The sequence below is a fragment of the Ruditapes philippinarum genome, unplaced genomic scaffold, assembly GCF_026571515.1.
Source record: "Ruditapes philippinarum isolate M1 unplaced genomic scaffold, ASM2657151v2 ctg11446_1_1_1_1, whole genome shotgun sequence".
Classification (NCBI taxonomy): Eukaryota; Metazoa; Mollusca; class Bivalvia; order Venerida; family Veneridae; genus Ruditapes; species Ruditapes philippinarum.
In genome coordinates this window covers 2,358-29,699 of record NW_026865654.1, presented here as the reverse complement: position 1 = coordinate 29,699, position 27,342 = coordinate 2,358, and the positions used below count along the sequence as shown (strand labels likewise).

The following is a 27,342-nucleotide window of genomic DNA, read 5'->3' as shown; positions in this document are numbered from 1 at the left end:
TTGCTTCTTTCTAGCTGCATATCCTTCATGAGATCAATAAGTTCAACAGAAAATTCATCTATCAGCAAACATAAAGTGAGGATATAAGCTGCTAACCTATCCTTTAAACGACTCGGCATACATCTGTACCAAAGAATAATTTAATATATTATTACCTAAAATAACAGTTATATACTCTCATATTCACTGAAGTCCTTAGGCGTACTCTAAGAGTACAGTACCACTTTAAAACAATTCCTATTTTACTTGACACATTTGCTGCCAGAGCTCTTACTTAATTATGGAGCATTTGTCATGAACATTTTTAAGCATTATAGTAATTTACATGAAAAGATGAAATTTCAATGCCTATTTTCACTTTAGGTATTGAAAAATCTAAACATTTATGGGAGAAAATGACTGCAATCAACATATGATGACTTTTTACTTATAAAAATATAAAATAAGAAACATGCAAGGGTTCCTACGCTGTTACATTGTAAGGTCAAACTTGTGTATAAGACCACATATAATTTTTTTGATCATTTTACCTTCTAGTGTACAAAATCATACGATTTGAAATACAAATTGTCAGTAAGATTCACATACATGTATATCCTTTGCCAGTATGTTTATTATATAAAAGTTTGACTGTAAATCATATTTTTGAACAATGACAGCATCATTTAACATTGCACTACTACACTTTGAAAAATTCGAAAAATCTGGAAAGAAAGTGATCCTCGAAAGCATTCATCACAACAAAATTACATGAAAATTGTAATCTCTGTTTATGAGGGATAACATGCCTAGCACCGGCTTGAGCTAAACTAAATTCTCAACACTTAACAATGCTGAAATCAATGATCCTGAATGACCTAAAAATATAACAACACTGAAGTGAAGTTTAGGGCAACTTTTTACAGCTGCCTGTGTGGCACTTGACACCTGTTGTTGAGAAGTATGAAAATCTGGAAACAAAGTGACTAAAAAACTAAAATAAGCAAATAAAAATTAGGTAAAAAGTTCAACTATCACCTGGTCTTGACTGCTTGTTTTGTGAAGTTTTCAGACAGTTTACTCTTCATATTTCCTGGACAATCTTTTGGAAAAGGGTCTGCAAAAATACAAAAATATTTAAAATACATATCACATAGTGACATTATGTTCAATTTTTTTGTTATCAAGTTGAGCTAAATTAGCTATAAATTTAAAAAGATTGACTTCTATAATATTCATTGACCAAAAATTTTAATAAAAGAATGGTTTGGATGAAATATTAAAATCGACTTCAGGCTGGATACATTTTCACTTGTAGCATGTTAAGGATTAAAAGAAAAATTAATTCTTTTAAGCTTCTTGCAGCTTTACCTATCTAATCCTGAAGGCTTTATATATTTGCTATGACTAAAGATCTCATAAACTTAATTTGTCAGCTTCTTCAATGACATGTTCTATCCTTTTGACAATTAAATCTTTATTATAAAGTGAGGGGTCAATTATGATGTCAAAATATTGATCATGGCATTTATCTTGCAGATTGATATTTCCTGTAGAATAAAATTCATTAATGACAATTACCTATATGTTCTAAAATTAAATTATTATCCTAACATGGAAATAAATACATGCAGTTGTAAAATTTTGGGTTATTTTTACATGGACTAACAGATAAAGCAGAAAAAAGGTCTGAAAATGCAAGTATTTAAGTATGGTATTATTTAGCTTTACTTTAAATTCACAAAGTAACAATGTCTAGCTACAGAATATTATCTAAATTATATAAATTCTCTCTCTGAGAGAGTTTACCTTTTTGTCTGAGTTCTTTCGGTGATAACTTGTACAAATGTATCATATAATACAAATATATAAGACACTTTGACCTCTCCCAGCGAATGAGCGGATCTAAAGACATGCTTGATACATGACTTAAAACATATGCTGGATACCTGAAAGTAGTAAAAGTCAAACTATACAGTATGTATGTGAACACTTTTTTTAAAATAAAACTAAAATCAAAACTTAGTATGCAAAATCTACCTGAAATATCTTACACATAAACATAACTTATATATAAATCAATTCTATTTGTTCCTGATGATAGTTATAAACATGAAACTGTCCAAAAGTACAATTAAAAAATAAAATGTTTTTCCTTTTTTTGTTTATTTATTTATATTACCTATTTCTATCCTTATAAACATGACAGCAGTTTGTAAAGATTTGAGCTAAATTCACATATATCAGTTATCTAACACTACTTTTACAATTACAACTGAAAATCTGAGTGGTATTTAGCACAAAATTGGGAATTCATTTTGTGGGGAGATTGCCTAGACTTGCAGCAGGTATTAAAACATTGTTTTTTTTTCTGCAGATAATGCAAGAGATCAACATAGACTCTTATTATTAATTTTTTTATTTCAATCTAATATTTTGATAAATAAGAAATTTTACATACGTTTTGTTATCTTTCCATTCTTTGATTTGTGCTGGTGTACTGTCAAAGAACACTGCAGCAGGAGATTGTAGAGAATCCATGTCAATTTCTGATAAAACTGCAAGAAAACAAAACTCAAATTATTCCTAACAGTGATCGGCAATAAAACACTATGCACATTAATCTAACAGAGTGATCAATCTCTAATCAAAGTGTAACTAGAACTTCTACTGTCATGGCGTGAATAACCCTGCATACCACTTTGTCAGAATCAACAGTGGCCATTTAGAGCTCAAGGACAACTTCCCTGCCAAATCTGAGGTTACTAAGCCAGTACATTGCTTAGTTATGTATTCTAAGTGATTCAAGTGTTAAAATGTCAAAATCAATACACTGCCGACAGGCATTCTTAAGCATTTGAGCAGACAAGCTAATTGTAGTAAAAGCCCGTGATCTTGACCTTTTGTCACAGTCACCTATAAATCAATAGGGGTAATCTACTAGTGATAAACAACCTCAATACCAAAATATGAAAACTGTTAAGCAAAACATTCTTAAGCAATTGAGCGGACAAGCTTTTTTCTAGTCAAGGCCCTTGTGACCTTGGCCTTGACCCAGTGACCTCAAAATCAATAGCGGTCGCCTAATGGCCATGACCAACCCCCATGCCAAATATGAAGACTGTGGGTCAAAGGATTCTTAAGTTATCGGGTGGACAAACTTTTTGAAGTCGTCAATAGGGGTCATCTATTAATCATAACAAATCTCAATATCTTAAAGTTATTGGGCGGACAAGGAAAAACCAACGGACTGACGGACATTTAGTCAAGGCCCCTGTGACCTTAACCTTTGACCTGGTGACCTCAAAATCAATAGGGGTCACTAATTATGACCAATCTCAATACAAAATACGAAGACTGTGGGTCAAAGGAATCTTAAGTTATTGGACAGGCAAGCTGATTCCAGTATACCCCCTTACAACTTTGTTGTGGGAAGGTAAAATAATATGAAATAAACTCCAATTAAAAAAGATATCGCTTACAGCCTTATACCCCTTATAATGAGCTGTTGCTGTGGTCCCAATTCTTGTTTTCAAATTAATTGCCTTTCCGGTATATCAATAACCGGATATACCAATATGACTATGGCAGTCACCTAAATATCATTATCAGCAGTCTACTGTGTATTATAAGAATATCTTGCTTGAAAATAAAACTCTTCTTTCATAAACAGGCAAGTAATATTCATAATATTACTAGTCCTAATCTTGCTTTGTATTCTGGGAATGTGGCTTTACACTGATTGTGATATAGCCTATAGTAAATGTCACAATATTTTACAATGACTGTGACATTACTTTAGTCACATTACTAATCATAAATATGAAATTACTTACAATGATTGTGATTTTATCTATAATGAATTACTTCCCTTAACTGAAACTTGAATAGCATGTCATTTGCCATAAAATCATAAATGACTCTTTGTACGAATTTTCACTTACTGCAAATGTTACTATTCTTGCACAGAATGTGACATATTTAATTGTGACATTACTGCTGTTACTGTGACATTACTTCCTGCAAATGTTACAATTCTTACACAGAATGTGACATACATATTAAATGTGACATTACTGCTGTTAACTGCAAATGTTAAATTACTTACATGGAATGTGCCATACATATTTACTGTGACAGTACTGCTGTAACTGTGACATTACTGCTGTTACTGTGACATTAATGCTGTTACTGTGACATTAATGCTGTTACTGTGACATTCCTGCTGTTACTGTGATATTACTGCTGTTACTGTGACATTACTGCTGTAACTGTGACATTAATGCTGTTACTGTGACATTAATGCTGTTACTGTGACATTCCTGCTGTTACTGTGATATTACTGCTGTTACTGTGACATTACTGCTGTAACTGTGACAGTAATGCTGTTACTGTGACATTACTGCTGTAACTGTGACATTAATGCTGTTACTGTGACATTACTGCTGTAACTGTGACATTACTGCTGTAACTGTGACATTAATGCTGTTACTGTGACATTACTGCTGTAACTGTGACATTAATGCTGTTACTGTGACATTAATGCTGTTACTGTGACATTCCTGCTGTTACTGTGATATTACTTACTGCAAATTTTAGATTACTTACATGGAATGTATATTTATCTACTGTGACATTTATATTGTGACAGTGACTTTACATACGGCAAATTCATTTTATTACTATGAGAAATGTAACATTATTACTAAGATACTGCTAAGTGTGACATTACTTACTGTCTGAGAGACTATAGACATCTTCAACATTTTCAGCATTTTTATTGCATGGAGGTATCACATCTAACACTGATTGTGTGTTTTTTGTTTCTGTAATATACATAGAGAAAATTACATCATAAATAAGCTATTCTGGTGGGTTATATGCAACTTCTTTTGGTTCAAATTCTTACACTATTAATGTCATAAAAGTATTTTCGTTGTTTTTTTTTAAAACTTCCTTCAAGGAAGATTGCATTTCCTTATGAACAGGATACATAAAAGATTATTGATATTTTATTATGAAATACATTCCTGACAAATTCAGCAATACAAAGAGAGAAATATGGGAAGAATATATTTAGATATACAGTTGATCTTGTTATCTTAAAGCCACTGGGACCCTTAAAAAAGTTTATGCAGATTAAATTCTAAAATTTTAACAGTCAAGAAACTTTAAATCCCATCTGAACACTGAAAACGTTTAATTGTTCACAATCCATTTTAACAAAATCAAAACATTACGCTCACTTTAGAAAAAATAAATTACATTTATCTAATTAATATAATGTGATAATTGGCCTTATGTTCGTCATTCAATCTTGTACATAGATGCAAAAGCAAATAATAAAGTTCCATATTATTTAAGTTCATCAGAACAAAATCCCACAGCTGTGCTACTGGTGATAGAAAACAAACCACCAACCCCAACCATTCACCCATGGTGAACCTCACCACAAATATAAAGCACTAACCTTCTTTCTGCAGCTGATGAAGTTTCACCTGTTGTTTTCCATGGTGTATATCAGCAGCTAGATGGTCCTTCATTGTCCCCTCATCTATCATGTTTCTTTGTTGTTTCTCCAATGCTGATTTCTTCCATTTACTTCCAAATGCTTCAGTTAACATTCCCAGCTAGAAATAAAAACAACATTCATAATATTCATGTTATCAGATATTGTTAAGTTCACAATCATTTTTACTTTGCAAACTTTACTGCAATTTAAGTCAATCTACATCCATTTAATTATTTCTAGTCAGTGGGATACGGGTTAAGTCAGGTCTATTTAGGTCATATAGTGATTTTTGGAGGAAGAGCAAACAACATCCCTTGATGCTTTTTTTATTTTTTCGGCACCAACGGTTCAGTTCCTACAATCATTCCCCTATGACCTGCCATTAGCAGACTTGGTGGTTTCATTACATGTAGTACCCACAGCAGTGAGTGACGACTGATTTCAAGTCAACAATGTTAACCACTTATTACTGCGAAGCTTAAATATTTCTGTTACTATTGTAGTCTTACTGTGATTCTTTCCCGCCAAAAAAATTCTAACATCAGCCAATATCTTCAGTCATTTCCGGAACGTTATTTTTCACAATCTTCAGTACTTAATAAATTTTAATCATTTATAACCAGAATTTAGTAGTGATAAAGGATGAGTGATTGTAAATAATCTAATGCCCAAGATTTTGCAAAAAAGAATGTTCCGGAAATAACCAATTTGCTATGATATTGGCCTACATTACATTTTTTAGTGGTAAAGTATTACAGTAAAACTACCTTATGCTCAAAATGGTAATTGTGTATTCTAATTATAACAACAAGGTTCAAAATATAAAATCTGATCATCTTTTAAATTAAAGCAGAATTAATGACGTAACTACGCTACTAGATTTATTTCGGCAAAGGAAGCATATACATAGTTGACAACATAACATAGGATAAAATAATGAGCATTATTAAATACTGTATCACTAGTAGTCTGTACATCCATGCTGTCTACCAACGCTCTTAATGCGAGAGTTGATCACAAAACTGTTGTATGTCCTTTTTTATTTCATTAAGTTACTAAAGTTTTGCGGTCAACCCTCGAACTGTTGACTGGCACATTCAGGTTCAGTATTCTAATTTTGTATATTTGAATCCTTCACACTAACAAAACAAGAGGGCCATGATGGCCCTGAAATCGCTCACCTGTATATAAGCCCCTCCCGTCCCTAGATTTGCCACTAAAATGCCACCCTTTTCAATGGTGGAGTATTTAGACAATTTTCCACCAATAATGCCACCAAAACGCCACTAAAACGCCACCCAAATCATGAAAATGGTGAAAAATTTGAGCAGGACTGATGTTATATAATTTTCCAGTTAATTCCACCTTTTTTACACTAAATGCCACCAATGAGTGGAAAATTGGTGGAGTATTTAGACAAACTTTCACCATAATGCCACCATTATGCCACCTTAGGGTGGCAAACTCATTTTCCACTAGATGCCACTTGTTTCCACTTATTGCCACCATAATGGTGGAAAATTGGTGGAGTATTTAGACAAATTTCCACCATTATGCCACCATTGAGTGGCAAACTTATTTTCCACCAAATGCCACTTATTTCCACCTTTTGCCACCATAAGGGTGGAAAATTGGTGGAGTATTTAGACACTTTTCCACCATTTTGCCACCAGATAGTGGCAAATTCAGTTTCCACTAAATGCCACCTATTTTCACCCTTTCAGAAATTTTCCACCTTGTGGGTGGCAATAGCTGGAAACTGCTTGAAAGTCACCCTGTACCCTAAATTGGAAACAAACAAATTTTAAAAATAATCCTTTTTAATGTTTCCATATGAAATTATAAATTGTCTCAAAAAATAGCAAAACATTAGTCCATTTATTTTCTTCAGTTTATCTTGCTATTCCTGGATGGTTTGAGTTCAGTCCTTTAGGTTGTCAGCAACTTTTCGAGCGCACAATCTAAAACAAAAAAAATTATGAATGATTAATACAATAATTAAAAACATAAGCTTACATTTTCATATGACTATTGGATATTTCTATATTCAATTTGAGTGCATAGATATGATTAAAACACTTTAAAAAACAGCACTGCAGACGTGGAAGAATCAGACTTTTCTTATTTACTCCAAGGCAGAAAATATACGCAGAATCAAAAATGATATTTTCATTCAGTTCATTAGTTACCTTCCAAGAACTTAAGTTTTGCCTTGTCTGCACAAGAAGGTCTGGCGTCAGACTCTCTGTTCCCTTTCCTCATACCAAACAATGAGCAGCCTTTAATCTCTTCTATATTGAATAGCATTCTGAAGAGCTTTGCTGTACCTTTCTCTTTTGAGGCATATGGCTTCAGTTCTGCCATCACTTGGTCCTAAAATATAATTATCAATATCCATAAAGTAAAGACAGAAAATGATTATCAATATCTTATATTTAAAGACAGAATGAAACACTTTTATAAGACCTTGGTATATGTATACAACTCTAAAATTTTAAAATAAGAAAGAAATAAAGAAATACAACACATCAACACCAGTGCAGGTTGAGTAATTAATAATCTTCCAGTTTCAGTTCTTAACGCACCTTCATCAGGATAAATATTTGATAAAATTTTCAAGCTAAAATGTACAAAAACTCTAAAATTTGTAAAACAAAATGTAAATGCAAATTAAAGTGTCATAAAGAGTTTGAATTAAAGTAGGTTTGTAAATAGTGACTAATAGCTATACTGTATGTGTAGAAATATTCGCGGGCTTCAAATTTTCGCGATCTTCGCGGTGACAGTCGATCCGCGAATTCATGTTCGGCGCGAATATTTCTACAGCAATCATTTCTTAATAGACATATTTTCGCGCATTTATAGAACAATGTATATCAGTGTGTTCACGGCTGCCATAAGTCTGGTATCCGTGGCGCTCCATAGAGTGATTTTACTGTTGTATAAACTGTACATGTAACATTCAGCTCTGTATATACATCAGTTTGCAAGTGTATTATTGTTTGACTGATATGATTATAGGATTCTTTGTATAAGTATATACATGTTTGAACTATACCATTGAATCACGCTATTTATTTCATAGTCTGAGTCATAAACGTCTTGACATCTGATCAGATTATATTTTGTTTTTCTAAACAAACAATACAAACAACACAAACATAAACGATTTTAACTGATGAAAACATGGAAAACAAAACACAATTACTCAGTCAACGTTTTAACAAAATCGGTGAAAATATTATGGTCTCATTCAGTGCTGTTTTAAACTGTGAAAAATCACGCACGTTAACGGACATTCTTTTGTTTGCAATAATCTGTCCGCTAGACAAATTGAATTGAATGTCTTTGTTCTGTACAATAGCGTATTGTTTGACACCAGGTGTTAAAAATAACTGTGAAGTCCCACAACGATTACAGTAAAAGGTAAAATGAAAGAAGACTGCTTGCGAAAACCATTGACCAATTGTGTAAGAGTAATTTTTCTTATTTTTTTTAACCTGATGGGTGTACGCGAATTTATGATTTTCGACAGTCACCTCCGCTAATTCAAAATAGCGCGAATATTTGTATATACCCCCAAAACAGACCTTTCCGCGAAAATTTGCTTCCGCGAATTTAAATACACATACAGTATTTATCAAGAACTGAAAAGTGTCTTATTGGGTACTGTGACACTTCTTTCCTATTAATTCTAAAATAACTTTGAATTAACAAGATACCTTTGTAAAGCCACTGAAGATCAAATGTGTTGCTCCAGGCTGCTCCTCATTGCTTTGTGTCTGCAAATAATAATTCTTATTTAATGCTGTTTCTGTTATGAACTGTCATTCTCCTAATAGCATGTTACTCTAGACTGTCTAGTTATGGTTATATAATTATCTACTGCACCATGAAAGCTGAATTACAACAATGAAGGAATGAAACTTACTAATAAATCAGTTACTGTTAATCTGCTCCACATGTGACATACAAGGAAAATTGTTTATAGCATGAAAGTTGTAGTAATAGGTACCTCAGGTTATCTATAGTTTGATTGATGTAATATTGTACATAATGATATTGTACTTACTGATTAATTTCTATAATTTTTTTCTCAAACTTAAAATTTCTAACATATTGTATTTAAGAAATGATGAAGATCTTCCTACATTCTTTATATTCCTACATTCTTTATATGTACATTGTACATGCAGCTAATTCTTTTTAGTCAAGTTACAAACAAAACAAATATAAAACACAATTTTATACAATACCACTTCATATTTTTACTGTCAAAAAACTAAACAGTTTCTGCATAAATAACAATAATTATTGTATGTAAAAGTTGTATACCTGAAACTTTGACTGGGAATCATTCTGCTGTTTATCTTCTTGTCTACACATTCACACTTCAGTTAAAACTTCTCATTTCTATTTACCACACTAATAAGACTTTAAATGTTTTCTTTGAGAAATCAAAAATATGCACCCTTACATTTTAAACAAAATAGCTCCAGAATTGCTACAATATCAATAATTTCCTTTGTGTTTGCAAGCTTTAGCTGACCTCAATTCCTTTGAATTCAAACTTTACAACGGTAACAGTAACTGCATGGACAGTCCATTATAATTTTAAATTGTGAGGGATTTTCCAAAAACCATAGCACCCATCATTTTATTTTTTACATTCATTTGAATGTATAACTATATCTAATACCTAAATAGATTGAGTAGAAATAAGCTTTTGAAAGATAATTTAGCATGCTACTTTAAGACAAATTCTACATAAAAACATGTATAATGTTGCCTCTCCCAAAATAATCAAATGGAACATTCTGGTCAGCATGAGTAAACTATTAACCCCCATTCATAGATTACTAGATAAGAGGGCAGTAGTTTTATCAGATCTGAGATGTATGCTGTGTTGTTAAATCTTAGAGGATGCAGTATTTACTAGCTAGTAGTTACTTATCCTGATTGTAAGAAATTTATCAGACATTATGACTTATTTACTTTTCACACATTAATTTTTACAATAGATTTAAAGCCTCTGAAAGCATAGCACAAAAGATGTTAGAGACAATAATTTTAAACTCCACATATAACTAAATCTCATTTATGAGAAGTTACAATGCCAAGGAACCATAACTTTTTATTGCATGATTTGGGTTTTTTTGCCATTTTTTACTTCTCTATGCTTAATTTTTGTCTTGATCATTAAGCTTAAAAAGTACTGGAGATATTAATTAAAAACTTCACAGATATAGATCTTTTTGAGTAATGTGCTGTGTTTAAGAACCATAACTCTTTGCATACTTTTGGAGTTATTGCCCTTTGCATTTTTCACTTTAATTATTGTTAGCATTACATGAAAAGTGTTAGTACTCACCAGATATCAGTTTAAAGTAATTATGAAGAGACAATTTATTATGTCAATTAGAAGAAAAGACAAAAGTCAAACTTTATTCAAGATTGACATTAAATATCATAGAAGAAGCAACAAACTTTATGCAAAGATATGCATTTTCTGGGCATAGAAGAACATTTCAACTATTTAATGTACAGATTATAACTAAAGAACAAAGTACACTTTAAAAGCCGTAATTTTATTTTACAAGCATAGAATGGAACATAAACATTTTGACTTGAAAGTCAAATTTTACATCCCTAAAGAAAAGTACTGCCATAAGAAATGGGAAGTTAAGTAACCCCATACTTTTCTAATTTTTCCTGATCATAATTATATGTGTTTAACGCCTGGAAAAGTGATTTTACGTCCAATTTCTGTGTCTTTTCCTGCTACTTTACAGCTAGAATTATCATACCGTTACTGTGAGGCAGTGACTTTGTATCAGAATTGTGTTCATGGCATTTTAGTATGTTTAAGAAATATGAGTTTCTGATAAAATTTTCTAACTGTTCAACTTCAATAAATTATATTTTTGATAAAAAGTTCACTTGATGCTTTGGTAGAGTACAAACTATAAACAGATTTATTTCAGTTTGGAGCTTTGACTTAAATAAATCTTAAACCCTGCAATGCACAATTATTAGATTTCTCAGTTTTTTCCACCAATTTTTATACAACCCAGAAAATAGTTAAGAGTTTCCCTTTTCGACTAAAAGTTATTCACAAAATTTTCTAAGTTTTTTTCCACTATTTTGCCACCCAGAAAATAGTTAGAGTTTCACTTTTCCACTAAAAGCCACTCATTTTCCACCTTCAAAATAAACTAAGTTTCATTTTTCACCAATTTCCACCCTTTTGCCACCATAAAAAAAGTCTATGTTCAAATTTCCACTCAATGCCACCTAAATGCCACCAAAGGATAGTGGCATTTGGTGGCAATTTTGCCACTACAGTGGAAAAAGAGTGGAATTTTGTCATTTTCCAGTTAATGCCACCTTTTTTACACTTAATGCCACCCTTTTCAGTGGAAATAGCTGGCAAGTAGTGGCAAATCTAGGGACGGGCTGGGCCAATGCCAATTTTAAACCAGGGACTTTTATTTGAACAAACTTGGTAGACAGCTATTAGAAGATGTTTCATGATAAATATCTAAGCTCTAACTCTTTGGGGTTTTAAAAAGGAGACTTTGTAAGTTTTTACTATATACATATAGGAAAAAACAATGACCCCTTCCTGAGGGGCCAATTTTGACCACAGGGCTTTTATTTAAACAAATTTGGTAGACACTGACTAGTAAATATTTCATGCTAAGTATCTAAACTCTAGCTTTTTTGGTTTTTTAAATATTTTTAAAGCTTTTACTATATGCAAATAAGGAAAATCAATGACCCCCAAGGGCCAGGTCAATTTTAACCCTAGGGCATTTAATTTAACAAACTTGGTAGACACCCACTGAAAGATGTTTCATGCTTAATATTTAAGCTCTAGCTATTCGGGGTTTTTAAAACAATTTTTTTTAAGTTTTTACTATATACAAATAAGGAAAATCAATGACCCCCAGGGCGAGGCCAATTTTGACCCCAGGGCATTTATTTGAACAAAATTGGTAGACACTGACTAGTTGATGTTTCATGCCAAATATTTATAATTTAGCTCTTGCGGTTTTCTAAAAGAAAATATTTTAAGTTTTTACTATATACAAATAAGGAAAATCAATGATCCCCCGGGACCGGGCCAATTTTAACCCCAGGGCATTTATTTGAACAAAATTGGTAGACACCGACTAGTTGATGTTTCATGCCAAATATTTATAATTTAGCTATTGCGGTTTTCTAAAAGAAAATATTTTAAGTTTTTACTATATACAAATAAGGAAAATCAATGATCCCCCGGGACTGGGCCAATTTTAACCCCAGGTCATTTTTTTGAACACACTTGGTAGACACCCACTAGAAGATGTTTCATGCTTAATATTTAAGCTCTAGCTATTTGGGGTTTTTAAAAGAAGATTTTTAAGTTTTTTTACTATATACAAATAAGGAAAATCAATGACCCCTCGAATGGGGTGGGGCCAATTTTGACCCCAGGGCATTTATTTGAACAAATTTGGTAGACACTGACTAGGTGATGTTTCTTGCCAAATATTTAAGCTCTAGCTCTTGCGGTTTTCTAAAAGAAAATATTTTAAGTTTTTACTATACACAAATAAGGAAAATCAATGACCCCCCAGGGCAGGGCCAATTTTGACCCCACGGAATTTATTTGAACAAACTTGGTAGACATTGACTAGGTGATGTTTCATGGCATATATAGTTTAGCTCTAGCTCTTGCGGTTTTCTAAAAGAAGATAATTTAAGTTTTTTCTTTCGGTTGCCATGGCAACCAGAGTTCTGCTTGGAATTTAATGCTTTGAACAATTTTTAAAGTTGACTACCAAAGGAACATTCCTGTGAAGTTTGGATTAAATTGGCTAAGTGGTTTATGAGGAGATGTCGTTTAAAGTAAAAGTTTACGGACGTACGGACGGGTGGACACAGGACGAAAAGCGATCACAAAAGCTCACATGTGTCACTTTGTGACAGGTGAGCTAAAAACGTCATAGACCTGTCAAAAGCGCGTTAACTATGTTAAAAAACAAGAGCTGTCACAGGAGACAGCCAAGCTTGACTAATAAAATACTGGACGCAGTAAGGAGGACAAAACTATGAAAGAAAAATCAATTATGTATAATTATGTATTAAGTTATAGTAAAAAAATAACATTTGTTAAAATAAATTCCAAGATCAAGGGAAATAATTCTAGAAATAGTCACGCTAGAGTTATGAACCTTGTCACACAACATGTATGTAATGATAAGAAGTATATATTTGAAGTTTGAAGTAGATACCTTAAAAAGTAACAAAGTTATAATATTTCTTAAAGAAAATCCTAAGTTCAAAGAGAAATAAATCTGTAAAAATTACCTCAAGAGTTATGAACATTGTCACATAAAATATAATTGATTATAAGGAGTAAGTATTTGAAGTTTGAGGTAGATACCTTTAAAACTAAAAAAGTTATAATAAAAAATAACATTTTTCTAGTAAAAAAATCTTAGTTGATGAGGAGATAATTCTTGCAATATTGGTGCTAGAGTTATGAACCTTGTCACATAAGATGTGGATGATGATAAGGTACATTTATTTGAAGTATGAAGTTGATCCCTTTAGAAATAAATAAGTTACAGTAAAAAATAATATTTTTTAAAGAAAATTCTAAGTTCAAGGGGAGATAAATCTGAAAATATTGGTGCTAGAGTTATGAACCTTGTCACATAAGATGGGGATGATGATAAGGTACATATATTTGAAGTATGAGGTTGATCCCTTAAGAAATAAAGAAGTAACAGTAAAAAATAGTATTTTTTAAGGAAAATTCTAAGTTCAAGGGGAGATAAATCTGAAAATATTGGTGCTAGAGTTATGAACCTTGTCACATAAGATGGGGATGATGATAAGGTACATATATTTGAAGTATGAGGTTGATCCCTTAAGAAATAAAGAAGTAACAGTAAAAAATAGTATTTTTTAAGGAAAATTCTAAGTTCAAGGGGAGATAAATCTGAAAATATTGGTGCTAGAGTTATGAACCTTGTCACATAAGATGTGGTTGATGATAAGGAACATATATTTGAAGTTTGAAGTTGATACCTTAAGAAATGACAAAGTTATAGTGAAAAATATTTTACTGCACCAAAACTTTAATCTGAAATCTGGACGCGGACGCCGACGCCGGGGCGAGTAGGGCAGCTCTCCATATACTTCGTATAGTCGAGCTAATGACTCATATTAACTACATGTACCTTCTGAACATAATTATGTTGAGGCAGTGGAGTATCATCATCATCTCTTCCTGCAAGAACACAATATAAATGTTATATGATTTAAAATCACTACACATAAAAAAATATGAAATAAACAAAATCATCTTGCCTTCTACTTTTGTCAGTTCCAGTCACTACAGAAATTTATATTTGTTTTAATAAGGTATTTTTCAAATAGTAAATCCAGGTAAATTGGTGATGTCCCAATTTATGCCTGACAAAATGAATAAAGGAACATATGACTACATTCCTATTCATTCCCTTCCGAATTCACTATTTGGCTAATAATTTGTCACCTTAATGCAGTGACAGAAAAGGTCCTTCAGTTAATCAGTAATTGCACTAAGGTGTCAAATAATAGAGCTAATATGACCTTAACAATGACAGTGAAATTGAATAGAAAAGAAAAACAGGTAGCCTGAAAGGTTGTATTATCAACACACTTTACATTTTTACTATGACTGCATTAAGTTTTAATGGTGAACTTAATCTTTTATTTTGTGTTTTTGTTGAACTAGGTCAAGGATTATTTACATCTAGCTACACATGAGTGACATGACCAATTATAAATTTCAAATATGTCAATAATTAAGATGTGTAGTAGTAGAAAATACAGAGTTTATGTATATAGAGGATATTTGTTTAGTTCAGTGTAAGATCGGAATATATTTCACCGAGTGAGCATCAAAAGGAATATTTCACTGGTGGCGCAGCCACGAGTGAAATGTGAACTTTTGGTGTTCTCAAGGTGAAATATATTTCAATCTTACACTAAACTAAACAAATTTTTTTTTTATTACATGCAAAGAAACGTTTTAAAAAGCATTTAACCTAATACTGAATGAAAAGCGCACCAAATAATAATACAACGTGACAGTTGGTACCCAGTACTGTGCACGCTGGTATTTTACTGAAACAACGTAAGGGGCTTAAATTCAAAACAGTGAAATTACCAGTTTTATATCACTGATATATTTCTATAAACCACCGAAAGCATGTAATTAATAGTGATCATTTCAATATCTCTACTGAAAATGTAATGTGAGAAAGCCATCTGATGATTATCTTCTTCCACTAAATATTTTAACAGCTTTTACCTTCACCTCTTAACTACTTTAAGCATTTGAAAATATAAAAAAATGAATTCTAGGACTGGGACATGTGGCATCATAAGTTTATCAAGGGTAAACATACCTGGCACATGTGGCATCATAAGTTTATCAAGGGTAACATACCTTAGACATGTGGCATCATAAGTTTATCAAGGGTAAACATACCTGAGACATGGGGCATCATAAGTTTATCAAGGGTAGACATACAACTGGGACATGTGATATCATAAGTTGTATCATAGTGTGGGGACCTTTCTGTTGAAAATGTGTCAGAGTTAAATCGTATATATATACATGCACAGTGCGTTAACTGGAGTGCAGGTATTAGTTACCTGCACTCCAGAGCATGCCCATTGATTGGTTCATTTTATCCGGGGTTTAGATATTGTGACGACAGAGCATGGGATAGCGATGGAAATATCATATTCAGATACTCGTTCATTGGTTACTTTTTTGTGGGGTTTTATTTTGTGGTATCAGGGAACGTGTTTTTATGTTTGACTATGATACAAAAGAGAATGAACATCAAAACACTCAGCAATCTGTTTTATACTCAGGGGCTACGCCCCCTCGTACAATTCAGATAGCCTCGTGTTTCGATGCTCTTTCTATTACTTAATCAAGGGTAAACATACCTGAGACATGGGGCATCATAAGTTTATCAAGGGTAACATACCTTAGACATGTGGCATCATAAGTTTATCAAGGGTAGACATACATGGGACATGTGGCATCATAAGTTTATCAAGGGTAGACATACAACTGGGACGTGTGATATCATAAGTTAATCAAGGGTAATCATACCTGAGACATGTGGCATCATAAGTTTATCAAGGGTAGACATACAACTGGGACGTGTGATATCATAAGTTAATCAAGGGTAATCATACCTGGGACATGTGGCATCATAAGTTTATCAAGGGTAGACATACATGGGACATGTGGCATCATAAGTTTATCAAGGGTAAACATACCTGAGACATGTGGCATCATAAGATTATCAAGGGTAGACATACATGGGACTTCTGCCATTATAAAATTATCAAGGGTAACATACCTGGGACATGTGGCATTTTAAGTTTATCAAGGGTAGACAAACCTGAGACATGTGGAATCAAAAGTTTATGAAGGGTAGACATACCTAGGACATGTGAAATCATAACTTTATCTGGGTTAAATATACATGAGACATGTGGCATCACAGGTTTATGAAAAGACATTATGCATATTAAATTTATCAAAAGTAGATATACCTGGGACATGTGGCATCATATGAAACATTTCAGCATCACATATTCTCATCTTTCCAGACTTCTCATCATATATTCCAACATACTGTCTGCAAAACAAACAAATTTACAGTAACATGATAATGACCAGTTTTATAGGAAATCCTCTGAGGTCAAAAAGTCTAAAAAACATAAATTTTGAAATCTTTTCAAACTGAAAGATCAAGTGATGCACATAAAATTGAAAATTCTGCAAAGGAAAATAAATATTTGTGTGAAAAGCATTGTAACATTTTTTGTTTTGTTTTTATTTCTGGGTCATTTAAGCAATATAATGATTATATCTAAAAACCAGGTTGAGGGAATTAGCTGAAAATTTGCCACATTAGGCATGTTAATAACTTCCCTGTGATAAGGCATGATAACTATTTCCCCCATGATGACACTCACTGACTATGTTCAACATGATAGGGCATGATAACTGTGTTCCTCATAATGAAGCATAAAACCATGTTTCCAAGGATAAGGTTGGGTCACTATACCCATGACAAGGCAGGATAACTTATGATATATCCCTAAGAAAGACTGGATAACTATGCTCTTTATGATAAGGAAGGATAATATGTTTCTCATGTTAAAGCAGAATAACCATGCTCCTCATGCTATAGCAAAATAACTGTGTTCCCCATGATAAGATTTGATAATTATGTTATTCATGACTATGTTCTCCATGACAAGACAGGATAACTATGTTCCCAAGATAGGTCATGATTATACTATGTTCCCATGATAGGACAGGATAGCTATGATCCCATGAAAGAACAGGATAACTATGATCCCACGATAGGACAGGATAACTATGCTTAATGATAAGGCAGGATGACTATGTTACTCATGGAAAGCCAAGACTACTATATCGTTTCATGATAAGGCAGGACCACTATGTTCTCCATGACAAGACAAGACAAGAACAGCATTGATGCAAAGCATCAAAGGGCGTCCAAGCAAGAAATGCAGAAAGTGAAGATGAACTAGTACACATATGATGATAAGATATTCTTATAAACTACCAGAAATGTATATCACTTATGAATGAGCGGACGAAAGACATTGTTCATTATGAACTTTGATTGGCATGCTAGAGATTAGAATATTACTTGTTATTTCTTTATGATCGTGGTTATTAATAGCAACGGATATACATGTATGCAATCATTTATAATCCATATGTGTAACGTATGATCAACACGTACCACACCTTTGTAATTGTCCCTTATTATGTTATCGCTATTAGCGAAGACCCCCTCTTAAGGTATCTGTTCACACTTTAAGTTAGTAAAAATATGACACTGGTTATATTACCATGTTGATCATGTTGAGCATAATTGTTTATTATACAATAATTGTAATATCTATTAATTTCAATAAAAAAAAAATACAAATTTTATGAATATTGTTTTCTTTTCTTTTTTGTGTTTTATCTGCTATTTTAATACTGAGTTTTTACTACTCAGTTTTTATTAAAATTGTAAAATAAATTTTTAAGAATTCAATTGTCATATTGACCGACGATTATAAGTCAAAGCTTAACTGGAAAAAGTCAGTAAATTATGGTTTATCTTTTAATATATAATATTGATAATATTAAACCATGTACATGTACATTTGTATTTTTCTTTGTCATTTTTTAAATTATCAATCAATTGAATAATTCATAAAATCTAATTTGTAACTTTGAATAATTCCTCGGCATCTTTACTAAACACGGATAACAAATTAAATAAAATGTTTCAAAGTTGATAATGTCATCTTAATACCATAAAAATGTACCTTTTTCTCAATTATTGTACATATCACGGATTTATATTACATATAAATCCGTGTACATATTTATTGTTTTTATCTCATATAGATAAAATGAAACATGCTATTGTTGTTTGTTATTGTAACGATATCAAACATCTACTCCAAAACCGGGAGAGACCGGACAATAAACGTGTGGTACTATTCGCCGGTCACTAGTAAATCCCGGTCAAAATAGACCGGGAGAGACCGGTAATTACCGATAGGAGTGATAAATAGATATATCTATAGATTTTTGGAATATTTAGGTCATCAACTGATCTTTCTAGGATACATGTACAACAATAACATACCATGATAACCCACTGTGTACTACAAAATGATAAATAAAAAACCCCGAAGAGCGCGATTTATTGACGGAAAAGGTTATTTCATTTGAAAATGTTTGCATTGGGAAATTCTCCAGTTCCCTATTCATTGTAACATATCGCGACATTTCATTCTTAATTAATAATCAAGCACCCTCATACCGATCGGGATGATCGGCTTTTATTATGACCGACTAAAAGGCTCGAGAAGTTGCTGTCGCCCTTTCACAAAATCTGATTTCATTCCATAAGGGCGCCGCACTTCGGCGCGGACGCCAATAACTACATGTATGTTCCCATGATAGGACAGGATAACATTGTTTTCCATGATATCAGGCAAGATGACTATGTTTGCGTAAGACTGGATTACCATCTTCCCATGATAATGCTGGATAACTATGTTTCTTGTGATAATCTAGAATGACTGTTCCCCATGACAAGGCAGTATAACTAAATGTTACTCATAATAATCTAGGATCAGTGTCCCCCGTGATAAGGCAACCTATATTCTTCTAAATTTGGCAAAATAAGTATGTTTTGTTAAACAAGAGGGCCATGATGGCCCTGAGGTCGCTCACCTGTATATAGGCCCCCCAACCCCCACCACCCCCCCCCCCCCCAACGTTGCAGAGCCAATTTAACCCAAGGGCTTTTATTTGCACAAACTTGGTAGACACCCATAAGAAGATGTTTCATGCTAAACATTTAAGCTCTAGCTCATTGGGCTTTTTAAAAGAAGATTTTTTTAAAGTTTTTACTATACACATATAGTTAAAAACAATGACACCCCTGGGGCCGGGCCAGTTTTGACCCCAGGGCTTTTATTTGAACAAACTTTGTAGACACTTACTAGAAAATGTTTCATGCTTAATATCTAAACTCTAGCTATTTGGGTTTTTTCAAAGAAGATTTAAAGTTTTTGCTAAACACATATAAAGAAAATCAATGACCCCCGGGCGGGGCCAATTTTGACCCCTGGGCTTGTATTTGAACAAACTTGGTAGACACCTATTAGAACATGTTTCATGCTAAATATCTTAGCCATAGCTCTTTGAGTTCATTAAAAAGAAGATTTTTTAAGTTTTTTACTATATGCATATAGGGAAAATCAATGACCCCCCGGGGCGGGGCCAATTTTCACCCCAGGGCTTTTATTTGAACAAACTTGGTAGACACCCATTAGAACATGTTTCATGCTAAATATCTTAGCTCTAGCTCTTTGAGTTCTTTAAAAGAAGATTTTTTAAGTTTTTACTATATGCATATAGGGAAAATCAATGACCCCCCGGGGCGGGGCCAATTTTGACCCCAGGGCTTTTATTTGAACAAACTTGGTAGACACTCACTAGAAGATGTTTCATGCCAAATATCTAAGCTCTAGCTCTTTGAGTTCTTTAAAAGAAGATTTTTAAGTTTTTACTATATGCATATAGGGAAAATCAATGACCCCCGGGGCGGGCCAATTTTCACCCTAGGGCTTTTATTTGAACAAACTTGGTAGACACCCATTAGAACATGTTTCATGCTAAATATCTTAGCTCTAGCTCTTTGGGTTCTTTAAAAGAAGATTTTTTAAGTTTTTACTTTATGCATATAGGGAAAATCAATGACCCCCCGGGGCGGGGCCAATTTTGACCCCAGGGCTTTTATTTGAACAAACTTGGTAGACACTCACTAGAAGATGTTTCATGCCAAATATCTAAGCTCTAGCTCTTTGAGTTCTTTAAAAGAAGATTTTTTAAGTTTTTACTATATGCATATAGGGAAAATCAATGACCCCCCGGGGCGGGGCCAATTTTGACCCCAGGGCTTTTATTTGAACAAACTTGGTAGACACCCATTAGAACATGTTTCATGCTAAATATCTTAGCTCTAGCTCTTTGGGTTCTTTAAAAGAAGATTTTTTAAGTTTTTACTTTATGCATATAGGGAAAATCAATGACCCCCCGGGGCGGGGCCAATTTTGACCCAGGGCTTTTATTTGAACAAACTTGGTAGACACTCACTAGAAGATGTTTCATGCCAAATATCTAAGCTCTAGCTCTTTGAGTTCTTTAAAAGAAGATTTTTTAAGTTTTTACTATATGCATATAGGGAAAATCAATGACCCCCGGGGCGGGGCCAATTTTCACCCCAGGGCTTTTATTTGAACAAACTTGGTAGACACCCATTAGAACATGTTTCATGCTAAATATCTTAGCTCTAGCTCTTTGGGTTCTTTAAAAGAAGATTTTTTTAAGTTTTTACTATATGCATATAGGGAAAATCAATGACCCCCCGGGGCGGGGCCAATTTTGACCCCAGGGCTTTTATTTGAACAAACTTGGTAGACACTCACTAGAAGATGTTTCATGCCAAATATCTAAGCTCTAGCTCTTATGGTTTTTTAAAAGAAGATATTTAAAGTTTTTTCTTTCGGTTGCCATGGCAACCAGAGTTTTGCATGGAATTAAATTCTTTGAACAATTTTTAAAGGTGACCACCAAAGGAACATTCCTGTGAAGTTTGGATGAAATTGGCTTAGTGGTTTATGAGGAGATGTCATTTAAAGTAAAAGTTTACGGACGGACGGACGGACGGACGACGGACGGACGGACGCCGGACGAAAAGCGATCACAAAAGCTCACCCTGTCACTTTGTGACAGGTGAGCTAATAAAAAAGACAGTATTACCAATATGTAAGGTCTTAAACAAAATTAAAGAATGAGATAATGAAGGAAACAAAGATATATTGAAAATAATAAGCTAATACTTACTTGATTGTACGATTAGGATTACAACGATATCTCCCAAAGTTCTTTCCTATATATGTCATATCTTCTGACTCAGAAACCTGTTAATATAAATACAGTACTATGAAAATGAGACTGTTAAGTACAATACTTCAAGGCCAAAGCAAACAAAACACAGCACTAGTTTTGTTGATTTTTTTAACATTAACTTTTTTAGTTTTGTAAATAAAAGGTAAAGAAAAACAAAGAACAAAATGCATTAAGAACACATATAACACATACTAAATATGATAAATGTAGCTTTGTATTTGATACAAATATTTTCTTGCAAAGTTAAAACTAAGCAATCTTGAAGACAAAAAAAATATTTGTTAACTCTCATGGTTTATGTCTGTTTATTAAACTTTATTATGTCAATTTATGTAGTCAAGTCATTGACAATTTTGTCAATAACTACAATTTGACAATTGTAAATTTTCATTGAACAATTGTGTAAAAAAATATTTTTTCTTGCTGAATAAATCTGTGTGATAAAAATAGCCGACTTTATTGATCCAAACTTTGAAAGTGATATGAAAAACTTATTTCATTTGCTCAAACACTTCAAATAGCCTGTAAATAGGCAGCATTGAAATTTACTGACCAGTGCATGCATGAGCTTTTGAAAGTTATAAGTTTAGACATTTGAGCTTGTGTATTAATAATAAAATAAGTGTATTGTATGTAACACAGAGTGTTACAAAAAATAAAAACATACAATTTTCAAAATAATTTTATGTACAGTAATTATAGCAAGTATTGATGATTGAACATTAATTACCTATCTATAAATGGACTATGGGTTCACCTTTAATGCTATCTACTACCCATAAACTTATCTCCTAAATCAAAAATTTTCAGGGATCTAAAATTGGAAGAAAAAATGCTCCTAATTCCTACTTATCCTGCATGTTGCACTACCTGTCCTGCTTTTCATTAAGATTAAGATTTTCAAGATTTTACAGTGAAATTGTAATCATCATTATTTTTCAAAACATAATGTACTCATTCAATAATTGAATATGGGTTTGATACAGAGACTTATAGACAACTGGAATTTATAAACATGTTTCATACAACAGTCAACATGTTTGCATAAGTGCAGAAAACTGGAAACCAAGCTGAAATTTTGGGGTATGTATTAAATTTCTAAAAGGAGTGTGAATCAAATGCACCAGTCAGCAGTTTATTCCGTGTACATTTGATACACACCCAGAATTTTCACTATTTTCAGTCTGGTTTCAGCCTTTCCTTCTTGTTTTGTAAACATACAACATATTTATTTTGTTTCAGGAGTCTTCTTTGTGCACTTTTTGCTTGTCAAAATAGACAAGCAGACTACATTTTTCACTTTCCTGCTGCATACTACTCATAAATTTATATGAGTGGACAGGTGGAATTAAAAAACAAGAGGGCCATGATGGCCCTAGATCGCTCACCTGACTTATCAAACTCATCCAAACAATTACCTAGACAAGCATTCTGACCAAGTCTCATGACAGTTGAGTCAAAAATGTGACCACTACAGTGTTAACAAGGATTATCCATATTTGAGCAGTGCGACCTAGTTTTTTACCCAGGTGACACATATTCAAACTTGACCTAGAAATCATCAAAACAAACTTTCAGACCAATTTCCAGGATACTTGGATCAAAACAGTAGCAACTAGAGTGTTAACAAGATTTTTCTATTTTTAGCTCCGGTGACCTAGTTTCACATGCGATTTCGAACTCATCCAAGCAATTACCTAGACAAGCATCCTGACCAAGTTTGATGATAATTGAGTCGAAAATGTGATCACTAGAATGTTAACAAGGTTTTTCCATATTTGGGCGGTGTGACCTAGTTTTTCATCCAAGATGACCCATGTTCGATCTTGACTTAGAAATCATCAAAACAAACTTTCAGACCAATTAACAGAATATTTGGATCACAACAGTAGCCACTAGAGTGTTAACAAGATTTTTCTATTTTTAGCTCCTTTGACCTAGTTTTTCATCCGAGATGTCCCATGTTCGATTTATTCCCAGCAATGACCTAGACAAGTTTCCTGACCAAGTTTGATGACAATTGAGTCAAAATTGTGACCTCTAGAGTGTTAACAAGGTTTTTCTATTTTTAGCTCCTGTGACTTAGTTTTTCATCCGAGATGACCCATGTTCGAACTCATCCAAGCAATTGACTGGACAAGCATTCTGACCAAGTTTGATGATGATTGGTTCAAAAATGTGACCACTAGAGTGTTCACAAGGTTTTTCTATTTATAGCTCCTGTGACCTACTTTTTCATCCGAGATGACCCATGTTCAAACTCATTCAAGCTATCAACTAGATAAGCATCCTGACCAAGTTTGATGATGATTGATGCAAAAATGTGACCGCTAGAGTGTTAACAAGGTTTTTCTATTTATAGCTCCGGTGACCTAGTTTTTCATCCGAGATGACCCATATTCGAACTCATCCGAGCTATTATCTAAACAAGCATCCTGACAAAGTTTGATGATGATGGGTCAAAAATGTGACCACTAGAGTGTTCACAAGGTTTTTCTATTTTTAGCTCCTGTGACCTAGTTTTTTATCAGAGATGACCTATGTTCGAACTCATCCAAGCAATTGACTTTACAAGCATTCTGACCAAGTTTGATGATGATTGGTTCAAAAATGTGACCACTAGTGTTCACAAGGTTTTTCTATTTATAGCTCCTGTGACCTACTTTTTCATCCGAGATGACCCATGTTCGAACTCATCCGAGCTATCACCTAGACAAACATCCTGACCAAGTTTGATGATGATTGGGTCAAAAATGTGACCTCTAGAGTGTTCACAAGGTTTTTCTATTTTTAGCTCCTGTGACCTAGTTTTTCATCCGAGATGACCCATGTTCGAACTCATCCGAGCTTTCAACTAGATAAGCATCCTGACCAAGTTTGATGATGATTGAGGCAAAAATGCGACCACTAGAGTGTTCACAAGCAATTGTGGACGTACGACGTATGACGGACGACGGACATTCACCGATCCTAAAAGCTCACCCTGAGCAAGCTCAGGTGAGCTAAAAATCATTAAAGTTTTTTACATACCATTATTTTCTGATCTTTTGTTTTAAGATCAGATTGACTAGATCGATGGAGAACTCTACACTTCAGTTTTTCCTCAGAGTCTTCTTTGACATTTCCATTCATGAATTTACCTATAGATTTAAAAAAGTATATAAATAGCATAAAATATCTTATTATACATGTACTTATGAAAATATTCAATAAAGTTTATAATCATATGATCTATAAATAGCTTTTAAATAACTTTCTCCAATTGGTTAAGATGTATTTTTTTTCGTAAAAATTAACTCATGAATATCACAATTTCTGAGTATATTCACTGTTTTTTCTCTCTAAAAATAGATTTTCTGGAAAGCCCGCAAAAGACGTGTGCTATGACGTGAGGTCACACCAAGTTCGTTGTTATTTTTCTGAGTAACCCTTGGGCAACTCGCAAATAAAGGTCAAATTAGTCTATTTTAGTTAACATCTTTTCATTTTTTAGAATATTTCGAATGTAGCATGCCTATGCACTCATTAAATTGTTGGAGCCAGATAATGGAAAAAGCAGTCAAGCTGAAAAATGTAGATTTCCTTCGTATTCAATGGCAGATTTGATATCTCATATTAAAAAGGATTTATAGATTATATAATAAAACAGATATGTACTTTTTAGCTGGTGAATATGATGTTATATGTACTGAGAAAAAAAAATTTCAGTACATATCACAATTCACATCATATTCACCAGTTAAAGAGTACATACTCTTTAGAAATATTTTTCAAAATATGTGCTTATTTTGTTATACATATTATACATGTGTACAACTTCTTTGATAGATTATCTAATGTTTCAGGGTGTTCACTAGCCATGAAATCCATTTTGACTAAGTTTTACTGACTTCAAGGCTCTATCCTCATGATTTTAACAAAATTTGACCCTCCAGTTAAAATCCTGTGAGTCAAATCAGGCTTTTTGGAAATTTGAAGGGTCACCTGTGTTTTATAGCGAGCTAGCGAAGCGAGCTGGCCCGAAGGGCCTGCTCGCAAAGCAAGCTTTTTGGTAACACGAGTACCTGCTAGGTGATCGTTTTGAAAACTTTCTTCCGAAGTACCGAATTGACACATCGCAACTTTTCGAATTACAAGATAACAATAAAAGCTGATGTACTCTTATAGTCTGATTGAAAACGGAAGCGTAGACTGGTGTCCTGCGCACTTATATGGGAACCATAATAGAAAGGAGGAACCACAATAAACGGAAGCAGTGTATAAAATACTGAATGACAATTTTAAAATGGAAAATGCAAAATAAAAATTAACGATTATTTCAAACTACTTTACGGTAAAAGAAAATCGAGCTCGCTTTGAGGCTTTGCCTTTTTCATATTATAATTATGTTGTGACTCTAAAACTATTGTTTTCTGCCTAAATATCTGTACAGTTACTGCAAGTCATTGAACTGTTGAATTAGACCACTATGTATTATAAAGTAAAACTTGTATATTATATATTAGCGAGCTCGACGAGCTGGCCCAAAGGGCCTGCTCGCAAAGTGAGCTTTACGGTAACGCGAGTACCTGTTAGGTGATGGTTTTGAAAACTTTCGTTCGAAGTACAGAATTGGCACATCGCAACTTTTCGAATTGCAAGATAAGGATAAAAGCCGATGTACTCTGAATGAAAACAGAAGCGTTAACTGGTGTCCTGCGCACTTACATGGGAACCATAATAGAAAGGAGGAACCAGGATAAATGGAAGCAGTATATAAAATACCGAATGACAATTTTAATACGGAAAATGTAAAATAAAATTGAATGAAATTTAACTATTTTACGGGAAAAAGAAATCTGGATCGCTTTGAGGCTTTGCCTTTTTCATATTAAATAAAATGAACCTTAAGTATGTGTAACTTAAATTTACTTCGAAATGATTAGATACTATATAAAAATTATAATATTATGCAAAAGCAAGGTAACTTTGGGCAGTTTTAAAAATGTAAATAGCAAAATCAATAGGAGTATAGGACCTTTAAAATAAAACGTGACGCGAAAACACATGACAATTGCATTTTACTTATGAATCAAAAATTTTCAATGCATTCAAAATTAAAAATACCACTCACACAAAATTAATTTGCGTTTTTTAAACGTTTCACTGTCTACCACTGCCGACATTTTATTTATTTTTCAGGTGTTATTATAGTCACTATTTTAATACCGCACCGTGCAAGACCGTAAAATTTTTGCTTTGTGAGATCGTCACTCGCTTTTAG

The 27,342-nt window shown here is 33.2% G+C and overlaps 2 protein-coding genes across 2 annotated transcripts; both read right to left on the bottom strand.

Moving 5' to 3' along the window:
* LOC132729925 (DNA-directed RNA polymerase I subunit RPA49-like) lies at positions 1–27,342 on the bottom strand (the record flags this gene model as incomplete). The annotated part of the gene is made up of 11 exons (XM_060715761.1): positions 27,193–27,342; positions 25,110–25,219; positions 22,014–22,090; positions 17,111–17,196; positions 14,725–14,774; positions 5,450–5,609; positions 4,716–4,805; positions 2,441–2,537; positions 1,789–1,928; positions 1,018–1,096; positions 1–123 (listed from the first exon to the last, which is right to left on the bottom strand). Coding segments are annotated over exons 1-11 (1,064 nt in total), but the record flags the coding sequence as incomplete, so codon positions are not given.
* Positions 7,324–10,416, bottom strand: LOC132729926 (uncharacterized). The gene is made up of 4 exons (XM_060715762.1): positions 9,827–10,416; positions 9,214–9,273; positions 7,681–7,864; positions 7,324–7,452 (listed from the first exon to the last, which is right to left on the bottom strand). The coding sequence occupies exons 1-4, from the start codon at positions 9,875–9,877 to the stop codon at positions 7,421–7,423; spliced, it is 327 nt and encodes a 108-aa protein (XP_060571745.1). The 5' UTR covers positions 9,878–10,416; the 3' UTR covers positions 7,324–7,420.

What these genes read in the sequence shown, in the direction of transcription:
- LOC132729926 (XM_060715762.1), bottom strand. Translation starts at nt 9,877, where the DNA reads ATGTGTAGACAAGAAGATAAACAGCAGAATGATTCCCAGTCAAAGTTT. An exon ending in ATTCCCAGTCAAAGTTTCAG is followed by an intron (nt 9,274 to 9,826) that starts GTATACAACTTT and finishes TATTATTTGCAG; the next exon opens with ACACAAAGCAATGAGGAGCA. An exon ending in AAAACTTAAGTTCTTGGAAG is followed by an intron (nt 7,453 to 7,680) that starts GTAACTAATGAA and finishes TTTTTGTTTTAG; the next exon opens with ATTGTGCGCTCGAAAAGTTG.